The 26,361-nt window shown below is 41.5% G+C and overlaps 1 protein-coding gene and 1 long non-coding RNA gene across 6 annotated transcripts in view; one reads left to right on the top strand and one right to left on the bottom strand.

The window, feature by feature from the left end:
• The window catches only part of LOC108178739 (fibrous sheath-interacting protein 2), a 31,180-nt gene extending 5,785 nt beyond the window's left edge, over positions 1–25,395 (bottom strand). The window contains exons 1-8 of one of the 4 annotated variants that reach the window (XM_051827511.3): positions 25,109–25,395; positions 24,743–24,868; positions 24,005–24,166; positions 22,771–22,860; positions 21,942–22,081; positions 21,121–21,262; positions 20,385–20,495; positions 19,845–19,962 (exon numbers count right to left, since the gene is read on the bottom strand). In XM_051827511.3, coding sequence (XP_051683471.3) covers positions 19,845–19,962; positions 20,385–20,495; positions 21,121–21,262; positions 21,942–22,081; positions 22,771–22,860; positions 24,005–24,166; positions 24,743–24,868; positions 25,109–25,219 — 1,000 coding nt within the window. In that variant the 5' untranslated portion in view covers positions 25,220–25,395. The remainder of the gene's footprint in view (positions 1–19,844; positions 19,963–20,384; positions 20,496–21,120; positions 21,263–21,941; positions 22,082–22,770; positions 22,861–24,004; positions 24,167–24,742; positions 24,869–25,108) is intronic. The other 3 variants (XM_089323900.1, XM_089323901.1, XM_017349849.4) reach the window with 3 other exon arrangements.
• Positions 25,396–25,557: 162 nt separating this feature from the next.
• LOC103351970 (uncharacterized) overlaps positions 25,558–26,361 on the top strand; it is a 100,416-nt gene continuing 99,612 nt past the window's right edge. For both annotated transcript variants that reach the window (XR_007912131.3, XR_016227748.1), the window contains exon 1: positions 25,558–25,690. This is a non-coding gene — a long non-coding RNA (uncharacterized LOC103351970). The remainder of the gene's footprint in view (positions 25,691–26,361) is intronic.

Raw genomic sequence — 26,361 nt, forward strand, 5'->3', positions numbered from 1 at the left:
CTTACTCTGGTCTTTGGTTGCCTCTGGTAAGTGGTTAACATGGAGAACCAAAAAGGGGGACTACTGTTCCACTCTCCATGCAGAGTTCTTTGAAAGAGATTTCTTTTTTTTTAACTTTTATTTAATAAATATAAATTTCCAAAGTACAGCATTTGAATTATAGTGGGCTTTTCCCCCCTAACCTCCCTCCCACCCCCAACCATCCCATCTCCCACTCCCTCTCCCATCCCATTCTTCATCAAGATTCATTTCCAATTATCTTTATATACAGAAGATCAACATAGTATATACTAAGTAAAGATTTCAACAGACTTCACCCACACAGACACACAAAGTATAGAGTACTGTTTGAGCAGTAGTTTTACCGTTAATTTGTATAGTAGAACACATTAAGGACAGAGATCCTACATGGGGAGTAGGTGCACAGTGACTCCCGTTATTGATTTAACAATTGACACTCTTATTTATGATGTCAGTAATCACCCAAAGCTCTTGTCATGAGCTGCCAAAGCTATGGAAGCCTCTTGAGTTCACCAACTCCAATCTTATTTAGACAAGGTCATAGTCAAAATGAAAGTTCTCACCTTCCTTCAGAGAAAGGTACCTCCTTCTTTGATGGCCCGTTCTTTCCGCTGGGATCTCACTCACAGAGATCTTTCATTTAGGTCATTTTTTTGCCACAGTGTCTTGGCTTTCCATGCCTGAAATACTCTCATGGGCTTTTCAGCCAGATCCAAATGCCTTAAGGGCTGAATCTGAGGCCAAAGTGCTATTTAGGGCATTTGCCATTTTATGAGTCTGCTGTGCATCCTGCTTCCCATGTAGGCTCATTCTCTCCTTTTTAATTCTATCAATTATTTGCAGACACTGGTCTTATTTATGTAATCTCTTTGACACTTAATACTAACTTTTTGATCAATTATGAACTTAAACTGATCACTTGGACTAGTGAGATGGCATTGGTACATGCCACCTTGAGGGGATTGAATTGGAATCCCCTGGCATGTTTCTAGCTCTACCATTAGGGTTAAGTCTGAGTGAGCATTTGCCAAACTGTACATCTCCTCCCTCTCTTATTCCCACTCATATTTAACAAGGATCACTTTTCAGTTAATTTTAAACGTCTAATAATAATTGTGTGTTAATTAAAGAGTTCAACCAATGGTATTAAGTAGAACAAAAAAAATACTAAAAGGAATAAAATAGTAAGTTGTTCCTGGACAGTCAGGACAAGGGCTGATCAAGTCATTGTTTCTCATGGTGTCCATTTCACTTCAACAGGCTTCCTTTTAGGTGCTCAGTTAGTTGTCACCAATCAGGGAGAACATATGATATTTGTCCCTTTGGGACTGGCTTATTTCACTCAGCATGATTTCTTAGGCTATCCCTGCACCCTTGTCTCTTCTTCCACAGCAACTTGGCGCTGCAATGCAGACAAGCACAGCAAGGATCTCACTAAGGTTTTGCCTTCTTAAGCCACTCTTGGTTTCCAAGTAGTGTGGACATGGCCCAGAAAGGGATGAGAGTCTGGTGAGCTTGCCAGGGGGAGTCACCATCATGGAGGTAAGAGGGTTCTAACTTGAATGTTATGGAGTAGCCAGCCAGAATTGGAGTGGATGGTGAAATCTGAAAACCAGAGGGCTCTACTAAGCCCAAAGAGATATATCATGCACCAGTGGCAGGTTCAACTCTAAAGACCAGCAGGCAATCTTTGAGTTCAGACAGGGACAGAGAACATTTCATCCAAGCACTCTGACTATATTCTTCTTTCATAAGGCTGTGGAAACCAGTGCCTGCCAAACTGTAATGGGCATGAAGAGCAGCTGGGGTTCTAGTTAAACACAGATTCTGATTCAGTAGGTCTGGGGTGCCTAAGAATATGCATTCATAATAAGTTCCTAGGTGATCATCATAATGATCATGACCATGATGCTGATACTTGAAGGAGTAAGAACATTTAAGCCAGACATCTGGACACACCTTTGGGGAAGAAGCATAAAGACTAGGGAGTCTCTCTCAAAGTTTGAGCCATTTTGAGGGCCCCACAAAGGCAGAACACAGAGAAATGTGTTAGAGATACCAATGACTGAGCCAGAAAGTGCAGGGAAGGAAGAAACACATCCAGCAAATAGTGCGGGCCCTACACGTATTTTAATACCTACTCAGGAAGTAGGCTGAAATGCTCAAATGACAACACAGCTACTAATCAGCTGGGCTTTTCTGAAAGGAACAGAAGACCAAGAGTGGGAGATGCTCCACTGCTGTAGGAAAATGTCTCATTATGCAATATTTCTGCTTCCAGTGAAGTGGCGTAAGTTGCTGCAGGTCTGAAATGCCCGAAGGCAAAGGAAGGGCAGCCTTTTGAGAAAGAGCACTGGCAGGAGTCTTAGTTCTTGCTAGGTCCCTAAGGGCCATGGGCTTCAGAAGTGTCAACAGAACCTGTGGTCCACAATCTCCAAGGATGGTTTCTAGATGGAATGAGTGAGATGCAGGCACATGCTTTCCTAGAAGGCAGAAAGCAAGGGGTGGCAGCAGCAGCAGCAACAGCCAGTGAATCACAGGATCATCTTGGGAATGGAAATGTATACGGACACATCAGGAGCAGGGTCTGGAAAGTCAGGGCTCTGTTCTAAGCTTGGAGAGTTATCAGCTGCAGAATGTGGGTTGTCTGGCTCATGGGAGTGTGGAGGAAGTGATAGAGGATTTATCTACATTATAATCAGAAGTCACTATGAAATCCAGTCCTTCCACAAATTGCTAATTCCTAGTCATAACATTTCAATTACATTTTTGGCCTTGGTGTCCTTGATGTGATTTCTGGCCACTGGCAGCACTTTCTTCATCTCTAGAAAAGCTTAGAGACATTAACAACACATTTTAATAGTAAACATGACAAAATTATCTCAGATATATTTTATTTATCCTTTCATGCCCATTAAGAGGAGAGCTACATGCCAATCTGTATATAGGGTTGGGCGGGTATAGTTGGAGAAGACAAAGGTTCTCAATGGGAGGTGATTCTTTTCTCCAGAGGATATCTGACTGGGGATATTTTTGATTGTCACAAATAGTGGTGGTGGTGGGGTGTTTCTGAGTAGAGGCCAGGAACATTGCTAAACATCCTATCATGCACAGGACAGCCCCCACAAATGACAGAGGACATTATGACCCCAAAAGTCAACAGTGCCAAAGCTCAGAGACTCAGGAGACAGAGGTGATGGAGGTGTAGCAGGATTACTTTTGTAACATTATCTTGTCTAACTAAAGATATACTTTAGCTCTACTGACACAGAGTTGTCTTCTGGGAGAAAGGAAAAACTACATCTTGCTCCAGGAGAACGTGGCCTTTCCTCTGTGCAGGATGCAGACCAACGTCATAGCTGTGCTGGAGATCCTTTAGGCTACAGTTTCACTAACAATCCTTGGTTGTTTCTCACCACCTGGTAGAAGTAGCCCCATGCTAGTCTTCGTGTTGGAAAAAAGTGATAATAGCTCCTGATTCTATTTAAAGATAGAGGGGCAGGCATTTGGGGCAGGGTTAAACTGCCTCTTGGGATGCCCACATCCCATATCAGAGTATCTAGGGTTCAAGTCCTGGCTCCCTTGCCAATTCCAGCTTCATTCTAATGCAGCCCCTGGGAGAACATCAGGTGATGACGGCTCAAGTACTTGGGTCTTTGCAACCCACGTGGGAAACCTGGATTGAGTTCCTGGTTCCCGGTTTTTGCCTGGCCCAGCTTAGGCCATTGTAGGCATTTAGGGAGTGAATCAGCAGATGGGAGATCTCTGTCGGTCTGTGTCTTTCAAATAAAATGAAAATAATAAATGAAAATTTAGAAAGACAAAAGGATTCCAAATTACCATTGTATTGTGTTTAATTTATTAGCATTTTAAGTTGTGCATTGCTTGGTGTCTGCATGGTAAAAGATGAGAGCTTATTATAGTGGTATAAATCAATATCATATGTAAAATAGCCATCCTCTTTTGTCAACTCTGTAACATTGTGAACATAAACTCACTTATATATTTTTTTCAAAAGGATTTGAGGTGGTCACGAAACTTTATTTCAATTGGAAGCAGAAGCTAATAGGACAAGATGGAGAGAGCAACACCGCTGCTAAAGACATCTATTATCACAGAGGCACAACCTTAGTCTCCTGGTTTCACTGCAAGCTTTTCCTACTGCCCCTTCTTCCCTCTAATGTCAATTCTTACCAGCACCACCTTTCAAACTTTCTCTTGTACACATTCTCACTTAAAATTGTTTCTTCTTGTATCTCCCTTTTCTCTTTATTCCTTTTCCTGCACTCCTCTCCATTCTTCCTCCTTTCTTCCCTCTTTCGCTCTCACTTTATTTAACTTTTGTTTTTTTTCCACTGTTTTCTTGATTGACTCCTTTTAGAACTGATTTCATTCTTGCTCTTGCTTTCATTATTTATTGCAGTGGTATTTTCTTCTTGAAACTTCCTTATTAAACATATTTCTCTATTGACTCTCATCATATTTAGACTCAAAAATGCATTTATCTTTTACTTAATCTTTCTCAAATATATTTTATCACCTCTTCCTTTTTAAAACTTTTTGTTTCCCTGTTGTATAGTTTTCCTACCAGCTTCCAATGTTTACCATTTTTACATACTTTATTCTCATCAGCTCCTTTCCTTCTTTTCCCTTCCTATCCTTTCCTTCCTCCCTGTCATATTTTCTCCTTTACTTTTTCTTATTAATTAGTCCTTTAAATTTTCTTTTTAAAAAGTTTAACAGGGGCCAGCACTGTGGCGTAGTGGCTTAAGCTGCCGCCTGCAGTGCCGGCATCCCATATGGGCACCAGTTCAAGACCCGGCTGCTCCACTTCCAATCCAGCTCTCTGCTATGGCCTAGGAAAGCAGTAGAAGATGGCCCAAGTACTTCGGCCCCTGAACCCACGTGGGAGACCCGGAAGAAGCTCCTGGCTCCTGGCTTCGAATCAGCCCAGCTCTGGCTGTTGCAGCCATATGGGGAGTGAACCAGCAGATGGAAGACCTCTCTCTCTCTCTCTCTCTGCCTCTCCTTCTCTCTCTGTGTAACTCTGACTTTCAAATAAATAAATAAATCTTTTAAAAAAGTTTAACAGAGGGCCTTCATCGTGGAGCAGCAGGTTAAGCTGCCACCTATGATGCCAGCATCCTATGTGAGCAAAGCTAAACTCATAAGTAATTGCTTTTGTTAATTACCTTCATCTTTGTTTTTTTAACTTAATATTTTATTTATTATTTTTAATATAACATCTTTTAAAGATTTATTTATTTATTTGAAAGGCAGAATTACAGAGAGAGAGGGAGAAAAAGAGAAAGGGAGAGATCTTCCATTTGCTGTTTCACTCCCCAAATGGCCTCAACAGCCACAGCTGGGCCAGGCCAAAGCCAGGAGTCAGGAGCTTCTTCCAGGTCTCTCACATGGGTGGCAGGGGCCCAAGTACTTGGGCCATCTTCCACTGCTTTCTTGGGCACTTTAGCAGGGAGCTGGATTGGAAGTGAAGCAGGTGGGATACGAACTGGCACTCATATGGGATGATGGCAGCTCAGATGGTGGGTTAACCAGCTATGCCACTATGCCAGCACCAAGATAACACATTTTTAATGTACATTATGGTGAAAGATTTAATTCTCCACTAGAGTTCAACAAATACAAAATAAAACTGAGAGCTGGTTCATGTCCCAGCTGCTCCACTTCCAAGCCAGTTCCCTGCTAGTGCACCTGCAAAAGCAGCAGAAGATGACCCAAGTCCTTGGGCCCCTGCCACCCATGTCAGAGACCCAGATGAAGATCCTGGCTCCTGGGTTGGCCTGACCCAGCCCTGGCTGTTGAGGCCAACTGTGGAGTGAACCAGTGGATGGAAGATCTCTCTCTCTCTCTTTCCCTCCCTCCCTCTCTCCTTCTCTGTAACTCTTTCAAAGAAATAAAATCTTTATTTATTTTTAAATTTTTTTAAAATTTTTTTGACAGGCAGAGTGGACAGTGAGAGAGAGAGAGACAGAGAGAAAGGTCTTCCTTTGCTGTTGGTTCACCCTCCAATGGCCGCCGCGGCTGGCACGCTGCGGCCGGCGCACCGCGCTGATCCGATGGCAGGAGCCAGGTACTTCTCCTGGTCTCCCATGGGGTGCAGGGCCCAAGCACTTGGGCCATCCTCCACTGCACTCCCTGGCCACAGCAGAGAGCTGGCCTGGAAGAGGGGCAACCGGGACAGAATCCGGCGCCCCGACAGGGCGGTGTGCCGGCACCGCAAGGCGGAGGATTAGCCTAGTGAGCCGCGGCGCAGGCCATAAAATCTTTATTTAAAAAAAAAGAAGTACAATTGGCTCTCCCTCTTAGAAATTTCTTTCTCATTTTGTTGCTTCATTATTTACAATAGTATTTCTTCTTGACCCTTGCTTGTTAAACATCTCTCCCTCTTTGCCACTTTCCTTTTATCATTTTAATATTTTCTTATTCGCTCTTTTTTAGATGTCTCTTAAACTTACTGGCCTCTTGTTTTAGAACTTCCTTTTCTCTTGTGTAAAATCTTCATACAGGCTTCTAATTTTTAACACTTTTTTGGTTTTCTCTGTCTCTTGTTTTTCTGTCTTTTCATCTTTTTTTTGTATATTTTATTCTTACTGGCCCTGTCCAACTTGTGCAGCAATGCTCTTCCTGTTTCCTTCTCTCCCTCCCTTCCTCTCATCCGTATATTTCCTCCTTTATTTTACATTTTAGAAATTAATTAACCCTCTTAAAACATCTTTTTTACTACTCTATCACCTAGCTATCATCTTATCTGTATTTTTTTAAATATCTGATTCATTTATTTGACAGGAAGAGTCATAGAGAGAAAGGTCTTCCACCTGCTGGTTCACCCCCCAAATGGCTGCAACAGCTGAAGCTGGGCAAATGCAAAGCCAGGATCCCGAAACTTCTTCTGGGTCTCCCATGTGGGTGCAGGGGTCTAAAGCACTTGGACCAGCCTCCACTGCTCTTCCAGGCCAAAAACAGATAGCTGGATTGGAAGAGGAGCAGCTGAGTTATGGACCAGCCCCCATATGGTATGCCAGTGCCACAGACAGAGGCTCAGCCTACTACACCACAGTGCCAGACCCTGTATTTTTTCTACTCTATTTTCAACTGGTTTCTTTTTAGATCTGTCTGTCCTCCACAAATATCATTTCTCCTTTTAAAGTCTTCTCTGTCTCATTCTTTTTTTTACTACTTTCCTAGCTTAATTCCTTTACAAATTCTTTCCTTCCTTCTCTTCCTTCCTTCTTTGCCTCCTTCCTTTCTTCCAGCTTTTAATCTTTAGTACCTGTCTCTGGCATATTCATTCTTTCTCTGTGAGCCTATACACTTGCTGCCTTTATCCTCCACTTCTCTTCCTACCTCTCCTATTCCCTGCCTTCTTCCCTTCCTTCCTACTCCTTTCTCCTTATATCTTAAGTTGTTTTTACAAAGATTATTTATTTATTTGAAAGAATTACAGAGAAAGAGGGACAGAGAAATCGTCCATCCATTGGTTCACTTCCCAGATGGCCACAACTGCCAGGGCTGAGCCAGGCTGGAGCCAGGAGCCAGGAGCTTCTTCTGTGTCTCCCATGTGGGTGCAGGGGCCCAGACACTTGGGTCATCTTCTGCTGCTTTCCCAGACCATTAGCAGGGAGCTGGATCAGAAGTGGAACAGCTGGGACACAAACTGGCGTCTATATGGGATGCTGGTGTCACAGGCAGTGGCTTAACCTGCTATGCCACTTTTAGTCTTTTTAGTCTTTTTAGTCTTTTTCAAGTGACACTTAACAATTGCACACATTTATGGGGTACAGCATGATATTTCAAAACATGTACACAATGTGTAATGATTAAATCAGGGCAATTTGTACTTCTATATCCTTAAAAGTTTATTATCTGCACCTGGAACTTTCAAACCCCTCTTTTTTTTTTTTAACTTTATTTAGTGAATATAAATTTCCAAAGTACAGCTTATGGATTACAATGGCTCCCCCCCATAACTTCCCTCCCACCCACAACCCTCCCCTTTCCCGCTCCCTCTCCCCTTCCATTCACATCAAGATTCATTTTCAATTCTCTTTATATACAGAAGATCAGTTTCACATATATTAAGTAAAGATTTCAATAGTTTGCACCCACATAGAAACACCAAGTGAAAAATACTGTTTGAGTACTAGTTATAGCATTAAATCACAATGTACAGCAAATTAAGGACAGAGATCCTACATGAGGAGTAAGTGCACAGTGACTCCTGTTGTTGACTTAACAAATTGACACTCTTATTTATGGTATCATGAGTTGCCAAGGCTATGGAAGCCTTTTGAGTTCACTGACTCTGATCATATTTAGACAAGGTCATAGTCAGAGTGGAAGTTCTCTCCTCCCTTCAGAGAAAGGTACCTCCTTCTTTGAAGACCTGTTCTTTCAACTGGGATCTCACTCGCAGAGATCTTTCATTTAGGTCATTTTTTTTTTGACAGAGTGTCTTGGCTTTCCATGCCTGAAATACTCTCATGGGCTTTTCAGCCAGATCTGAATGCCTTGGGGCAAGTCCGATTGAGCATGTCCCAAATTGTTCATCTCTTCCCTCTCTTATTCCCACTCTTATATTTAACAGGGATCACTTTTTAGTTAAGTTTCAACACTTAAGAAAAACTTCAAACCCCTCTTTTGTGGTTCTTTATAAAACACACAATAAACTATACTCCCTCTATCTTATACTTTTTAGAAAAAGTTGTTTCTCAGGGCAAGCATAGTGGTGAGTGGGTAAGGTCACTATTCGTGCTGCTAGCATCCTACATGGGTGCCAGTTCACGTCCTGGCTGCCCTACTTCCAATCCAGCTCCTTGCTAATGGCCGGGGAAAGCAGAGAAGATGGCCCAAGTACTTGGGCCCCTGCATCCACGTGTGAGACCTGGATAAAGCTCCTGGCTCCTGGCTCCTGGCTTAGGCCTGGCCCAGCCCTGACCATTGTGGCCATTTAGGGAGTGAACCAGCAGATGGAAAATCTCTTTTTGTCTCTCCTCCTCTCTCTCTATAACTCTACCTCTCAAATAAATACATCATTTTTTAAAAAGCTCTCTCTCTCAAACCTTACTTTACACTTTACATTTTTAATAGTCTTCTTGTCCCTTCTTTAAATATATCTACATATCTATCTATCAACTTACCTGTCATCCAGCTTTATTTTATTGTATTTTTGGCTGACTTCTTTATAGATCTATCTTCCTGTCCTCCATTCCCAACCTTCATTCTCTCTTTCCATCCTGCTTGCCTGTATTATTCTTTATCCTATTGTGTTCTATTTCTTTTAATGTCTCTCTCCTTATCATTTTAGTACATTCTTTTTTTATTAGTCCCTATCTTTTATGTCCAACTAGTGAATCAGTCAACTGCCTACCTGGCTATCTACTCAGCTAATTTTACTTACCTTTTTCTACTCCTACTTTTACAATCAGTCCTCCAGCATACGACTGACTTTTTTTACCAGCTCTTTCCCGTCATTCTCACCATCTCTCTCCTTCTTTAATTAATCTTGTTCTATATGGACTCATCCTTTATAAACTTTTTTCTTTCTTTCTGCTCTCCTTTCTTCTATTCTTCCTTTCCTTCTCTTTTACTAGTTTCAAACTGGATCATTCTTGATACTTTCTTTCCTTCCCTTTCACTTTCTGTACTTCCTGCTGTCTCCCCCTTTAAGCTCTATACCTACCTATATGTGTATATCAACTGTCTATATCCCTACCATTCTTTGATGCAATGCTTTTATATGAACTTCATTTTCTATCCCTCTTCCCTTTCTCTCCATATTGTATTTGATTTTCTTACCGGTTCCTCCTTTACAATATCTGTTCCCTATCTCTATCACGCTTCATTTTCGTCTTCTTTATTTTACTTTTCCTCTACTTACCTATATAATTTAAATTTGTTTTGTCCCCTCCCTTTCTCTCTTCTGACTCATCTTTCACATTTCCTCCAGGTTTCTTTGCTTGCCTGCTTATTTTACCTTCTTTTTTTTAACACTTTTGTGTTACTCTCTGTTAAGCCCTATCATTTTATATCATCTTCACTGGTTTCTTTATAAAGTCCTACCTACCTACCTGTGTATCCATCCATGTATCCACCAGTCATCTACCTCTTCTATTCATTATTTTACTCTTAATCGTGTCTACTCTTTAAATCTCTCATCCCCACAATTATATTTGAGTTAATAGTTCCACATTACAAGCTCCCCTCTCTCAAAAAATCTATCTATTTCACCTTATCCTACTTGACTCACCCATTAATTTTACAGATGTCTGTTTTCTTTTTCTCCTTCTCCCCTTCTACTGACAAAAATTCTTGGCTTGATCAAACTTTTAGTTAGGCAGCCTAAGTTTCTCCTTCGGCCACAGGTACACTTCTTAGCAAAAAATCCAGTTTTAGCAAGAATCCTCACCCTGTTTCCTCTTCATTCACCTTTTGTGCCCACCTTGGCCTCTGCCTTTAACAAGAATCCTGTTAGATCCTGTTGGGTTGGTTTAGAGAGAATCCCACTGCCCACTCTGCTGTTTCCTCTCCTGATCTTCCACTCACTGACCTCTCCCTGCTCCCTGGCTATAAATTCCCACTATTCCTTGTTGTATTTAAGACTTGAGCCAGTTCTACCCTGAGATCTCTTCAGTCTTGAATAAAATCTGTTTTAGCACTTCACTGCCCAGGTCTGATTTTCTGACGTACTCTCCTCTTTTGCTTTTCTCTCCTCCCTTGGCTCTTGTTTTTATAATTTTCTATCCATTTTGGTCTGGTTTCTCCTTTTAAAATTTGATCTGGGGCCGGCGCTATGGCGCAGTGGGTTTAACGCCCTGGCCTGAGGCACTGGCATCCCATATGGGCGCCCAGGGTAGGCTCCTGGCTCCTGGCTTCAGATCAGCGCAGCCATTGTGGCCAATTGGGGAGTGAACCATCAGATGTAAGACCTCTCTCTCTCTCTCTCTGTAACTCTTTCAAACAAATAAATAAATCTTTAAAAACAGTTTGATCTATGTATCTATCATCGATCATCCTAGCTTAATCTTTTTCTCCTTCTATCTTTAAAGCTCTCGCTTCTACACACAATTGTGTTTGATTTTCTCACTAGCTTTTCCTTTTCAAACCCCTCATTCTCACAATTAATCTCTTTTTCATTACCTGAGTCTTCCTTTATCATTTTTTTCTGCTTTTCATTCATCTTTTATCCACTTTCTGCATGTCTCTTCTTTGCCGGCCTATGTCTCATTCTTCCTCTCCTCCCCTTTCTTTCCCCATTCGTCCACCTTAGGGCTTGCTTGCCTACCATTCTTCTTTATACTGGTTCATTTTAAGCACTTCTTTCTTTCTCAACTTTCTTTTCTGTACATTACTGCTTTTGGCCTTTTAAAGTCTTCACCTCTGCCTCTCATTTCATATACAGAGATTTAGGGTGGTAACTCACTTTCTCAGATTGTTCTCTTTTAGGGGGGCTGTTGTTCCGCAGCCACTTTGGACACCTGCATCCCTTATCAGAGTGCCTCAGATTGAGTCCTGCTTCTGCTATCAACTCAGATTCCTGATAATTCACTCTCTCTGAGGCAGCAGGCGATGCTCAAGTACTTAGGTCCCTGCCACCCACATGGAGACCCAGATGGAGTTCAAGGTTTCTGGCTTCATCCTGGCTCAGTCTTGACTGTTGAGGGCATCTGGAGAGTGAACCAGTGAATAGAAGCTCTTTCTGCTACTCCCTTTGTGTCTCTGCCTTTCAAATAAAAATAAAAGTTACTTTCCCCTATTCTCATCCCTTTTATATTTTCTACTTTTCCTTCTTGCCTGCTCCCTTTCCCTTCTTTCCTCCCTCCCTCTTTCCCATTCTATAAGTCTCTTGGTCACTTCCTCTCACTCTCAGGCTTTCCTTGCCTTCTGTTTGCTTGCCTGTAGGCATTTTCACCCCTCTCATCCTCCCCGCAACCCTTTTTGGTTTCCTAGTATTTTCATACATTCTATTCTTCCCCTTTTTACATTCATTGGCTCCTGTGTTTAAATCCTTTTCCTTCTATTTCTGTAGTTCTTTTGTGTCTACATTGTCTTATTTTTTCAAGAAATATTTATATTTATTTGAAGGGCAGAGACACAGATAGGCACACAGATCTTCCATCCACTGGTTCACTTTCAAAATGCCCACTTGAGGCTGGGCCAGGTGGGAGCGAGGAACCAGGAACTCCATTTGGATCTCCCACATGAGTGATTCGAGTCCTTGAGCCATCACCTGCTGCCTCCTAGGGTGTGCACTAGCAGGAAGCTTGAATAGGAAGCAGAACTAGGATCTGAACCCAGGAACTCAAATACAAAATGCAGGTATCTCAAGCAGCATCTTAACTGCTGCGCCAAAGGCTTGGCCTGTGTCTTCTGTACTGCCTTTTACTTGCTTTATATACTTCTACTTATATCTGCTAATAGATAAAGTTTTATCTACCTACTTAGCCATCAAATCACCTATCTTTATTTTATTGTATTTTATACTTTTTCCACTTTGGAATTTTATCTAGATACCTATATACCTGTCAGTCACATAATTCAATTTAATGGTTTTTAAAGTGATTTACCAGGGACTGGCGCTGTGGCGTAGTGGGTAAAGCCACCACCTGCAGTGCCAGCATCCCACATGGGCACTGGTTCGAGTCCTGGCTGCTCCACTTCCAATCCAGCTCTCTGCTATGGCCTGGGAAAGCAGTAGAAGATGGCCCCCAAGTCCTTGGGCCCCTGCACCCATGTGGGAGACCTGGAAGAAGCTCCTGGCTCCTGACTTCAGATCGGTGCAGCTCCGGTCGTTGTGGCCATCTGGGGAGTGAACCAGCAAATGGAAGACCTTTCTCTCTATCTATGCCTCTCCTCTCTCTGTTTAACTCTTTCAAATAAATAATCTAAAAAAAGTGACTTTCCAAAACGTCCTCCATATTGTACTTTTCTTCCTGGCTCCTTTTGGATCATCTATCCCTACTCTTCATTTTACTCTTTTCCTATTGGCCTATCACTTTGAAACTTTAGCTTTATTTCTAGCTCCCCTCATCCATTCTTTCTGTGGGGAGCAACTGGGAGCAACTCGGACTAGACTAAGTTACTGGAATTAAGACTTATTCTATGCATCTGCTCTCCCACAATATGGCGCTGGGAGAGGAGAAAACAGCTTCTACGCAGCTGCCTCTTGCCAACTTGAGTGATGACCTCCAGGAGCTGATCCTGCTCCTGATTGGAGGAGAGCAGCGTACTCGGCGTGTGGGCAGCTGAGTTGGGATTGGTGGAAGAGGACTATAAAGGAGGAGAGAGACAACATGCACCAGGAACATCTGAAGGAACACCTGTGCAGCCCCCGAGAGAGCCGGCTGGCGGTGTGCCGCTCCCCTGCGGAAGTGGGGAAAGTGGCCAGGGGGAACCGCCCTTCCACGGAGGTGGAAGGGACAGTAGCCAACCTGGGAAGAACCAGCAGCAAACCCGGGGAGGGCTGAGCAGACAAAAGAACAGCGCAGGGTCCTGTGTCGTTCCTCCACGAAGACGGGGAGCGACACTTTCTTGATTCCTTTTGTCCATGCCTTTACTGACCTTCACTTTCTCTTGTCTTTGCCTTCCTTCTTTCCATTCCTCTCTGCTTTCCCCAGCCTCTCACTTCTTCCAGTCCCATCCCCCTTCTCCTTCCCAGGTTTCTCTCTCCTTCCCTTCCTTTTTTTTTTTTTTTTTAAATCACTCTATGGCTCCTCTTCTTAAACTTTGTTCTTGACTTTTTTCCTTCTCTTTCCTAGTCTTGTCTTGTGCTGTTTTTTTCTTTCTGGTTTATTCTGTTTAAAGTCAGACTTGTTTATCACATCAATCAATCATCTATCATGTCTATTTTACACTCTCTTAAAAAGATGTATTTATTTTATTTGAAAGGCAGAGTTAAGAGAGAGAGAGGGAGACAGAGAAAAAGAGATCTTCCATCAACTGGTTCACTCCCCAAATGGTCACAATAGCCAGGGCTGGGGCAGGCTGAAGCCAGGAGCCAGGAGTTCCATCTGGGTTTCCCACATGGGTTCAGGGATGCAGGGACTTGGGTCATCTTCCACTGCTTTTCCAGGTGCAATAGCAGGGAGCTGGATCAGAAGTGGGGCAGCCATGGCTCAAACCGACACCCAAATAGGATGCCAGCAGCAGCTTAATCCACTAAGCCATAATGTTGGTTCCTACTTTGTACTCCAAAAAAATTTCTCCTTTAAAAATCCATCCCTCCCTCTCCACTGTGTTTGGATGTCTTACTGGCTGCTCCTTTTCAAAACCTCTATGTTAACAATCTCATTTCCTGTTTAGTTTTTTTCTGACTTATTTTATTAAAATTTTATTCCATTCCTCCCCCTCCCCTTTTTTTGGTGGAGTCCCTTTGTCTATGAATTCTACTCCATTTCTTTCACTGTGTGCACTTTCTTTGCGTTCCTTTTCTCCTTCCCTTCTCTCTAGTTTCCCTCTCTCCCTCCCTCCCTGGATCTCTCCTCTCCCTCCACCTTCCCTTTTTTCCTTACTTTTTATGGGCTCCTCATCTTAAACTCTTAGTAACCAATGTCTCCTTTTTTTTTTAACTTTTATTTAATGAATATAAATTTCCAAAGTACGATTTATGGATTACAATGGCTTCCCCCCCATACCGTCCCTCCAACCCACAACCCTCCCCTTTCCCACTCCCTCTCCCCTTCCATTCACATCAAGATTCATTTTCGATTATCTTAATATACAGAAGATCAGCTTAGTATACATTAAGTAAGGATTTCAACAGTTTGCTCCCACACAGAAACATAAAGTGAAAAATAATAGATGATTTTTTTTAAATGATGATGAAATCAGAGCAGACCTATTGTCATGTTTAATCCCAGTGAGAGTCAAGTTGGGAGTTGATAATTTCTTTCTTTTTTTTTTTTTTTTACAGAGGATCAGTTTAGTATACATTAAGTAAAGATTTCAACAGTTTGCACCCCCATAGAAACACAAAGTGAAATATATTGTTTGAGTACTCGTTATAGCATTAAATCTCAATGCACAGCACATTAAGGACAGAGATCCTACATGAGGAGTAAGTGCACAGTGACTCCTGTTGTTGACTTTACCAATTGACACTCCTGTCTATGGCATCAGTAATCTCCCTATGCTCCAGTCATGAGTTTCCAAGGCTATGGAAGCCCTCTGAGTTCTCCGATTCTTATCTTGTTTAGACAAGGTCATAGTCAAAGTGGAAGTTCTCTCCTCCCTTCAGAGAAAGGTACCTCCTTCTTTGAAGACCTGTTCTTTCCACTGGGATCTCACTCACAGAGATCTTTTGTCAGAGTGTCTTGGCTTTCCATGCCTGAAATACTCTCATGGGCTTTTCAGCCAGATCCGAATCCCTTTAGGGCTGATTCTGAGGCCAGAGTGCTATTTAGGACATCTGCCATTCTATGAGTCTGCTGAGTATCTCACTTCCCATGTTGGATCACTCTCCCCTTTATTTATTCTATCGGTTAGTGTTAGCAGGTACTAGACTTGTTTATGTGCTCCCTTTGACTCTTAGTCCTTTCATTATGATCAATTGTGAACTGAAATTGATCACTTGGAATAGTGAGATGGCATTGGTACATGCCACCTTGATGGGATTGAATTGGAATCCCCTGGTATGTTTCTAACTCTACCATTTGGGGCAAGTCAGCTTGAGCATGTCCCAAATTATACATCTCTTCCCTCTCTTATTCCCACTCTTATGTTTAACAGGGATCACATTTCAGTTAATTTTCAACACTTAAGAATAACTGTGTATTAATTACAGAATTAAACCAGTCATATTAAGTAGAACAGCCAAAAAAACTACTAAGAGGGATAATGTATTAAGTTTTTCATTAACAGTCAGGGCTATGCTGTTCAAGTCACCATTTCCCATAGTGTCCATTTCACAATGTCTCCTTTTAAACTCTGTGCACCCTCCCCCCTCTACAATTGTTCCTTAATGGCCGCTTCTTTTCGCATACAAGTTTTATTTTATTTTATTTTTGACAGGCAGAGTTAGAGAGAGAGACAGAGAGAAAGGTCTTTCTTCTGTTGGTTCACCCCTCAAACGGCCACTATGGCCAGGAGCCAGGTGCTTCCTCCTGGTCTCTCATGTGGGTGCAGGGCCCAAGTACTTGGGCCATCCTCCACTGCACTCCCTGGCCACAGCAGAGAGCTGGACTGGAAGAGGAGCAACCGGGACAGAATCCAGTGCCCCATCCGGGACTAGAACCCGGGGTGCTGGTGTCGCCGGCGGAGGATTAGCCAAATGAGCTGCAGCACCAGCCACAAGTTTTATTTTTTAACTTTACTTTTTTATTTTACTCTTTTCCTACTGGGTGATCCTTCTCCAACTTTTTCCCTGTCTTTCCTTTGATTCCCTGCCCTTCGCTCTCCTCCCCCTTCCTTGCCTCAGTATCTCCTCATACTTTTCTTTCACTCTCTCAGCTTACCTTGCTGCACGCCTCCCTCCCTCCCTTCAGTCTTCCTTCCCGTATTTTTTTTTTTTTACAGGCTTCTCTTTTAATACTTTCCTTCTGATTCCCTCCAATGCACTCTCATGGTTCTGGTCCTTTTTCCTGTGCCTCTGTCTCCTACCCTCTCTCTATTCCATGGTTTCTTTCTGTATTTTCCTGTACTGCCTTTCTTACCGGCCATTCCCTCACAAAGTCTGATCATATTTTCTATCTGTATTTACTTATCATTTAACATCACTGCCTTATTTTAAAAGCTTCCTCATTGTCGTCTTCTTACTGATTTCTCATTTGAAACTTCTATTTTCTTTCCTTTTTGCATTTTCTCATTTTCCCTCTCTTCTATCTCACTTTTCTTTGGTTATGTTCCTGTAATGTCTTTCTTAGTGCCTCCTTTTTGTTTATTTTCTCCTTTACTGTATTCTTTTAGTCTATCTCCATTCTACTGCTTTCTCTCACGGGCTTCTCCTTTTTTTAAAATTTTTATTTTTTTAACTTTTATTTAATAAATATAAATTTCCAAAGTACAGCTTTTGGATTACAGTGGCTTTTCCCCCCCATAACTTCCCTCTCACCTGCAACCCTCCCATCTCCTGCTCCCTCTCCCCTTCCATTCACATCAAGATTCATTTCCAATTATCTTTATATACAGAAGATCAACTTAGTATATACTAAGTAAAGATTTCAACAGTTTGCACCCACACAGAAACACAAAGTATAAAGTACTGTTTGAGCACTAGTTATACCGTTAATTCACATTGTACAACACATTAAGGACAGAGATCCTACGTGGGGAGTAAGTGCACAGTGACTCCCGTTGTTGATTTAACAATTGACACTCTTGTTTATGATGTCAGTAATCACCCTAGGCTCTTGTCATGAGCTGCCAAGGCTATGGAAGCCTCTTGAGTTCACCAACTCTGATCTTATTTAGACAAGGTCATAGTCAAAGTGGAAGTTATCTCCTCTCTTCAGAGAAAGGTACCTCCTTCTTTGATGGCCCGTTCTTTCCTCTGGGATCTCACTCACAGCGATCTTTCATTTAGGGTTTTTTTTTTTTTTTTTTGCCAGAGTGTCGTGGCTTCCCATGACTGGCTTCTCCTTTTTAAAGTCCATTTTATCTACTGATCTGTTGATATTTTTTAAGTAAGTATTTTGTTTTACTGATTACTTCAATCTTTATTATTCCCATTCCCCAAACTGTAGTTCATTTTCTAACTGGCTCCTCTTTTTCAAATTCTCACCCACTCTTATTGTTTCCTTTATTTTACCTTTTCCTGCTGCAAAAATTAAAATAAACTTTCCCCTATCACCTTCTCTCCCTTTGCTCCTGCTCCCTCCCTCCCCGTTTCATTTTTTTTTTTTTTTCTGCATGCCTTCCTTTCTTTCACTATCGTTCTTTCTTTGCTTGGCTGCCTTTCTCCTTCCCACCAATCCCCTGTCTCTTATTTCTTTTTTTGCCCTTATCTTGCCCTGCCCCAACTCCCTCATCCAGAATTTGTTTTCCCACTGGCTTCTTCCATTTAATTTCCTTTTAACTCTTTCTTTATTCTCTCTCCCTTTTTCTTTCTGTTTCACTCTTTTTGTATCATCTTTTCTTTTTTTTTTTTAAACTTTTATTTAATGAATATAAATTTCCAAAGTACGATTTATGGATTACAATGGCTTCCCCCACATACCGTCCTTCCCACCCACAACCCTCCCCTTTCCCACTCCCTCTCCCCTTCCATTCACATCAAGATTCATTTTCGATTATCTTAATATACAGAAGATCAGCTTAGTATACATTAAGTATGGATTTCAACAGTTTGCTCCCACACAGAAACATAAAGTGAAAAATAATAGATGATTTTTTTTTAAATGATGATGAAATCAGAGCAGACCTATTGTCATGTTTAATCCCAGTGAGAGTCAAGTTGGGAATTGATAATTTCTTTTTTTTTTTTTTTTTTACAGAGGATCAGTTTAGTATGCATTAAGTAAGGATTTCAACAGTTTGCACCCCCATAGAAACACAAAGTGAAATATATTGTTTGAGTACTCGTTATAGCATTAAATCTCAATGCACAGCACATTAAGGATAGAGATCCTACATGAGGAGTAAGTGCACAGTGACTCCTGTTGTTGACTTTACCAATTGACACTCCTGTCTATGGCATCAGTAATCTCCCTATGCTCCAGTCATGTATCATCTTTTCTTACTGCCTCCTCTTCACCACTGTTGTTCTTACTTTTTCTATTTCTTGCTTTGTATATTTTAAAATGTCTTCATTTTTATATCCCTTTAAAAAACCTTTTTCTCTTTCACTAGCTTACCCTCTCTACATACACGTTAGTATAATCTTTGCTTGCTTGTTCTTCAACATAAAAATTTTCTTTTATAAAACATATTTCTCAGGGCTGGCACTCTGGTATAGTGGGTAAAGCCACAGAGCCGGCATTCCATCATATGAACGCTGGTTTAAGTCCTGGCTGCTTCACTTTTTTTTAACTTTTATTTAATAAATATAAATTTCTAAAGTACAACTTTTGGATTATAGTGGCTCCCCCCCCCATAACCACCCTCCCACCTTCACTTCTGATCCAGCTCTCTGATATGGCATGGGAAAGCAGTGGAAGGTGGCCCAAGTGCTTAGGCCCCTTTACCTGTGTGGGAGACCTGGAGCTCCTGGCTCCTGGCTTTGGATCGGCCCAGCTTCAGCCATTGTGACCATTTGGGGAGTGAACCAGCAGATGGAAGACCTCTCTCTATCTCTCTGCCTCTCTGTAACTCTGCCTTTAAAATAAATAAACAAATCCCTTTTTAAAAACCATATTTCTCTTTGTCTCCTTTTTTTTCAGTCTATTTTTCCCTTTTACTGGCTCCTTTTGTCAAACATTTCTTTCTTTCCTTTCAATTTTATAATTTTATTTTCTTACTGGTTCCTCCTTTCAAACTTCTTTTTCCCTCAGCTTATTTCTCTATCTCTGCCGCCTCTTTTCTTCCTATCTTATCTGTTTTTGTGTGTGTGCTGTCTCTTCCTAGTGACTCCTCTTTAAAGCTGCAGTACAGGAAATCTTGTCTACTGGACAGCTTATCTGTTCTACATATACTGTATATACATACATGAGTGTGTATGTGTGTGTGTGTGTATATATAGTACTTACAATAGAGCTGTGACCAGGAAATATCTTCCACAATAGCTGGAACAGGTAGCATGAGGTTATATGACTTACCTTTGCAAGGGCCTTTGACCTCATTGTATAAGCAGAGGTTTTTTTTTATAGACACCAATATTCAATGTTTAAGTATGCATTTTCTACTTTGTCTTTATTGTCTCCCTCTCTCACCTTCTGTTTCATCTTGTCCTTTGCCTGAAAATAGACTTCCTTCTCGTCCTCTTTTAAGGTCATGTCTTTGCATTTTTTGTAAATGATGAGCGATTTTTTTCTCCAGAAGTGCTTTTTTCTAAGATAATAAAAATATATTTAATACATTTAAAAATGTTATCAACTTGACACTGGAAAGGCAAAATACATATGTCAAATGTGATGATGTATTTGAAGTCAGCCTGTCTTCCTATCTTGAGAATTCTAAAGTCACAATGAATATAAAACTAGACAGGTATAAGGGATAAGCTTTCTGTTGTGGCTTAGCATGAAGAGTATCTTTTAATAACTGACTAGATCCAATTTAACTCATTGCCCACTTCCTGGAACTGGTCCCATTTCTGGCCAGCCCTTTGAGTATAGGTTTAGGCCAGATTGGGTCTCTCCATAAGTAGCTATCTTTCTGAGTGTAGCCCACTTTTGAAAATTCTCCCTTTAAAATATTAAAAATGGCAAAAGCCTTTTATCAAAGTCTACATCATTGGTAAAATCTCATTCTACCTTCCGATCAATTTCTTCCCTAATTTTCTGACGCTGTTCTTCAATTCTTGCTTCTCTTCTTACTTCTTCTCCAATCTTTGACAAAAGTAACATTTCTTTTGTTTTCCATTTCTAAAGAGCAAAGTATACAGTACTCAACATGGGTTCTTGCTTAGTTTTTTTTTTTTTTTTGTATTTTTTCTACTTACCATCAATAATCTAATAGTAAATTAGATCAAATCAATGGCCTAATAGAAATTGGGTCACAAATAGTGATAATCTTGCATTGGCTTTAGAATGCACTGATCTTAATTTTTTATTGGGAATGTATGGGTAGATGCAATCAGAAGGAAAATGCAAAGAAACTGCTTTGCTTTTAGAAGCTTACTTCAAGCATTAACCTGGCCCCAGTGAGGGATCTAAAAGGATACCAGCCAAGAGGGTTTCTTCTTCTGGACTCAGGAGGTATGCCTTATGTATTTTGACAGAGAAACTAACCTTATCTGAATTTGGAGAGTGAAAATGCAGGCATGATTATTTCTCAATAGTGCTAGAATTTTAAAGGGCAGAAGAGATGTGAGTGTAATATAGTGAATATATAATTTGTGGTATCAGTCTCAGTTGTAATAGAAATGAAAGATTAAAAGGGGCTTATTCTGTAGACCTGACATAATTGCAGCTAAGCATGCTAAAATGCTTACAAATAAAACAGTCATACACAATTTCCTTCTAATATTTAAAATTTGGTGGTGCTCACATCTTCAATTTGTTTACGGAGATCAAGTTTTCTTCTTATGTGGTCCTGATGTTGACTTTTCTGTTCCTTCGTACAGACTGCATTCCGCTTTTCAGCTGTGTGTTGAGCCTTGTGTAATTCCCTATGAATCATATCCGCATATCTATATAAAGTGCAAATATAAGTGAAGGTAAATTACATGTTTCTCTTAAGATGGCATGACCTACTTTGATACTCCCAAACTACCTGCTTGGTGGTTTATTTCTTGAACTACAGGAAATTTAGTTATTCAAGGACTTTTCAGCTAGTTTGACCTATCAGCTCACTATGCTGTACTTGTTTTACTAATCTCCATTATATAACTCTCTGTCATTGTAGCTGGGATAATAGCAAAATGTGGAACATAATGATTCAGAAAGCCATTTTACATAGAAATTATTCATAACTCAGTAGTTTGGGAACACAAATTTCCAAAGATGGCCAGAATGAACTGAAGGCCAATCTCAAAGAATCAGGATATTTTAATTTCCTTTACAAGTAAGTGGGTCCTGGTCCTTCTGTAATTTGCAAATCCCTGAACAACTTCTCATCTAAGAAGAACACTGCAGACTATCAGATTGCTTCTTCAAACATCAGGTTGGTTTACCTCTTGGGCTCCCAGTGGCTCTGATTTATCAGGCTGAAACTCCCTTCCCTAGCCTTGGTACCAAGGTTCCTAATCTCATGGGGGTTAAATAGTGTCTATCATTTCTGTTCTGCCTGCTTCCAGTTCTTTCTAGTGTTTTTACAACTTTTGGGGACCCACAGTATGTTCATGAAGTATGCATTCACTTTGATTGTACCTGTGTTTTAGTAATTGCTCCTGTTCTGGGGTTGTTTGTGTATCTTCTTGTAATAGCCATTCTTGGAATAGAGCAGCCTCACAGCTATCATAGGCTCTCTTGCTTTCATACAATTTATGTACTTGTTTTTCAATCATTTTCTGAAAGAAAACAGAGAAAGCTTTTATATTTGCCAAAAGTAAACCTGTCCTTTGATATGTCTTCCTATATTTCTGGCTTAGTGAATGTTCTGTGTTTTGCAAACGGCTAATTCTGTCAACTGTATTTAAGTCTAGTGTGGCTCTATTCCAAATTTTCTCTGTGAATGAAAAGCAAATGTCTCCATTTTATCTTCTATAGATCTCTTACAGAGACATTTTTTAAAAAATTTTACTTATTTATTTGAAAGGTAGTTTCAGAGGAGGGAGAGGGGGAGGAGGAGGGGGAGGGGAGGGGGAGGGGGAGGGGGAGGAGAGAATCTTCCATCCACTGGTTCAGTCTCCAAATGGCAGCAACGGCCAGAGCTGCGCAGATCCAAAGCCAGGAGCTTCTTCCAGGTCTCCCACGTGGGTGCAGAGGCCCAGGTACTTGGGCCATCTTATACTGCTTTCCCAGGCCATTAGCAGAGAGCTGGATCAGATGTGGAGCAGCCAGGACACGAACCCTTGCCCATATGGGATGCTGGAGCCACAGGCAGCTTAGGCTACTAAGCCACAAGTGTGGGCCCCCTAGAGATCTTTTTTGTTATCTTAATACTTTTACATAAGAACACTATAAGAAAATTTCCTGAATTGGACCAAATTTACATAAAAATTTTCTTACGGGCTCCAAATTCAATTATTTAACTTACCTGTTCTCTGATATATTTTCTTTCAAAGTCTAATTTTAAACTGGTCAGATACTCCCTGTACTTATTCATTTCCTTCAAGGAACAAATTACCTAGAAGAATCCCAAAAATATAATTTCAAAGTTTTAACAATTATAACACTTTCCAGAGAAGAGAGTAATAACATTTATTTTAATTACAATCCTGGTTGATCAAGTGTAATAGTATTGCATTTTGGTAACAACTGTGAAAGTAGTATCTCTATACATTTGCTGTGTCACCAGGAGATTTCTAGCTAAATACTATTATTTTATTAATGTGGTTCATGATATAATGAAAAACTTACCATTCCCAATTAATTTGCTATTATAACACCAACATAATGTTTAATCCCCCCTCCAAAGAACTTATTCTATCAAGCTGTATTTTACTAGCTTCCCATTTTGTTTTAGTTCCTAAAAGGTATGTAATGCAGTCCTTGACACATATATTACTTTTAGACTTTTTTTTTAAATCACTAAAAGTGTTTTAAAAGTGTTTAAAATTGATTTTAGACATCAATTTATTGAAGTGATTAGACTTTTAGACTTTTTGCCATTATTACTTTTAGACTCGGGGTGAGGCACTACAATGTACCTGGGGGAAAAGAAGTACATAAATAAATGTGTATGTTTATGTATTTTGCTATTACTAAAGGGAAAAGGCAAGTAGGGGGCCGGCGCCATGGCTCAATAGGCTAATCCTCTGCCTGTGGTGCTGGCACACCGGGTTCTAGTCCCAGTTGCTCCTCTTCCAGTCTAGCTCTCTGCTGTGGCCTAGGACTGCAGTGGAGGATGGCCCAAGTCCTTGGGCCCTGCACCCAATGGGAGACCAGGATAAGCACCTGGCTCCTGGCTTTGGATCAGCGCGGTGCGCCGGCCACAGAGCGCTGGCCGCAGCGGCCACTGGGGGGTGAACTAACGGAAAAGGAAGACCTTTCTCTCTGTCTCTCTCTCACTGTCCACTCTGCCTGTCAAAAAAAAAAAAAAAAAAAAAGGCAAGTAGGGACGAATAATTTTATTTAGGGAAAAAAACCAACAACGCAAAAACAGTCTCCTGATTTCCCGGACCCAAATACTGAGTAATTTGTTGGCTTTTTATAAAATATCCTCTATTGCTCAACTAAAAGTCGACACAGGCTCCCAGGGAATTACAGAAGCAAGTGTCAGTCAAGCCTCTAGGTTTGTGCTGGTTAACAGGAAGTAGACTTCAACACACTTTATTATTGCTGGTGATGTAGCCACCTTTCTTTAATCTCCTCAGGACATCTTTTCGCTTATAGTATGTTTTTAAATGTGGATCATGTAGACTTTTATAGCTAGTCTCCAAAAGTCGGCAGTAAGGATCAGTCAGGTTAAAATCATAAGAAGGTTGATAAAGCTGCAAAGAAAGATTCAAAAGTGTTACAAATGTAGAATAAATGAGCACACACTTTTAAACATCAATTTACTGAAGTGATTAGGATACTCATTGCAAATAAAACATGCATGCAGAATCTAAAGAAACAGAGTACACCTCGTGTACTAATGTGAGTAAACCTACTGCTTTTCTCATCCTCTCTCTCCCAGACCTGTCTTTAGGCTGGAAGTGGCCTGTGGAACCCCAAGATGTGAACTCTGTCCAGTGTGTTTGTATACTCAACTTTAGTCCCATTCCTGAACACAGAGGTCACTCTTGATTGTCGGGAAAGTGGGGACAGCACATTCTAGGTTCGGGGAGTGAACTGGATGGACAAAGGCACCAAGTAGGAATCATTATGCTGTGTGCGGGTAGGCAAAAAGGGGCTGTGGCCTGTCAGAGCTAAGGCTCTGAGCTGGAGATAAACTTAAGCATTTCGACTCATTTAACTACGATGGGTGTGTAACACTGAAGCAGACACAAAGCAAAATCATCAGTTCAACATTAAGCTGGAAAGGGTAAAGAAAATCACGTAAGCATTATTAAAGACGAATTTACCTTCTCACTTATATCTGTAGTGTAGAACACATTATGACTTCCAGGAATAATGGGCAACTTGACCCCAAGAGGCAGATCCAACAAGTTACATGCTCCGACCTCTGGGAACAGGTTTCTCTGCAAGGCCTGTTGGATACAATTAAGAAGCTTGTCTTTTCTTCTAGAAACTACTCATTTAATTTAGAACAATCTAATCACACTTCGATGGGCTAATATCTCCAAATAAACCGAAAGATTTTTCTCCCCGGGAGGGCCTCTCTGCTTCCCCAGGTCACCAGCCTCGCCTCTGGCCAAGGACCCGCCCCATTCCCCTCCCTCCCCTGCCCTGGGCCCGCCCTGGGGACAGGAAGAGGAGGACGGACTCACGGGGCCGCCTCGGATGCTACACTGCTCCTTTTCTTCATTTAGGCTACTAGCGGCCACCTTATTGGCGGCGGCTTCCGCAGTCTTGCAGCAGTTGCTGAGGTACAGTTCCATAGCCACCGTCAGCCCCCAAGGGGCTGGCGGCTGGGGTAGCCGACCGCCCTCAGCTGCCTTCACACTCAACGCTCAGATCAGTTCTGAGCCGCCCACAAGGTGGTCGCCAGGGTAACGCGTCCTCTAGGCCACGCCCCCCAACAAAGCCAGTTCCGCAATGTAGCGCTTACGTCGTCAAAGGGCGATCCTCAAAAGGTCGCCGCCCCTATGAGCTCACGGGTTGGGCGGGCTGCTCTAATGGACGTCGCCCAATGAGCGTCACGCTCGCATCGTGTGTCGCATCGATGAACGTCATACTCGCGGGTGGTGCGCGCTGCTCTAATGGATGTCGCCCCCAATGGGCGGCGCGCTCAATGGACGTAAGCTACGGTGGGCGGGAGGGGACGATCGTCGCGGCCTTCCCAGCCGCGCATGCGCACAACTCAAGACGCTCAGCTTCACTGCGTCTTTGTGGAGAAAGTAATTGAAAAGGTCGGTTATAGATATGAAACCAACACTCCTCACTGAACCTAAACCGGAATGTGTCAGGTTTTATTAATGAGTAGTTGGCTATAATTCCGTTAATTCTTCCTGGTCCCGAAGGAGATATGATTTCTGGCCAAACGCTCAGAAGTAATTGTCCCACTTTGGACACTGGTTTTTTAAGGGTTCATTGTCTTCCTTGTCTGCTTTCTGACTTGGAATCTTCCCCTCCCTTGCCCTCCTCTCCTTTTCCTCTCTTCCTTCTTCCCTTCTTTATTTCCTTTCTTTCCCTGTCTCTTTCTTTCATCAAACTATTTACTGAGTGTCTGTTCTGTGCTAGACGTGTGCTGGACTTTATATAACAGTGAGTAACGTGCAGACATTACCGCCAAAGAGTTACTAGACTAAAAATATACCATGCACTGAGACTGCACCTGACATTTCTGGCGTTTGTACTTTGTCTCCAGGCACATCATAATTAAACTTCTGAAAACTAGCGACAAGAAAAAGCTTTTTTTGAAAGTAGCCAGAGAGAAATGAAACGTTATTTACAGAATACAATTTGAATGACAGTATTTCTCATCAGAAACAATGGAGCCAGAAGAAAAAGGCACATAGCATTTTTCAAGTACTGAAAGAAAGGAGTTTTTTTTTTAAAGATTTATTTATTTATTTGAAAG

The sequence above is a fragment of the Oryctolagus cuniculus genome, chromosome X, assembly GCF_051225735.1.
Source record: "Oryctolagus cuniculus isolate XC-2025 breed Fujian yellow rabbit chromosome X, ASM5122573v1, whole genome shotgun sequence".
Lineage (NCBI taxonomy): Eukaryota > Metazoa > Chordata > Mammalia > Lagomorpha > Leporidae > Oryctolagus > Oryctolagus cuniculus.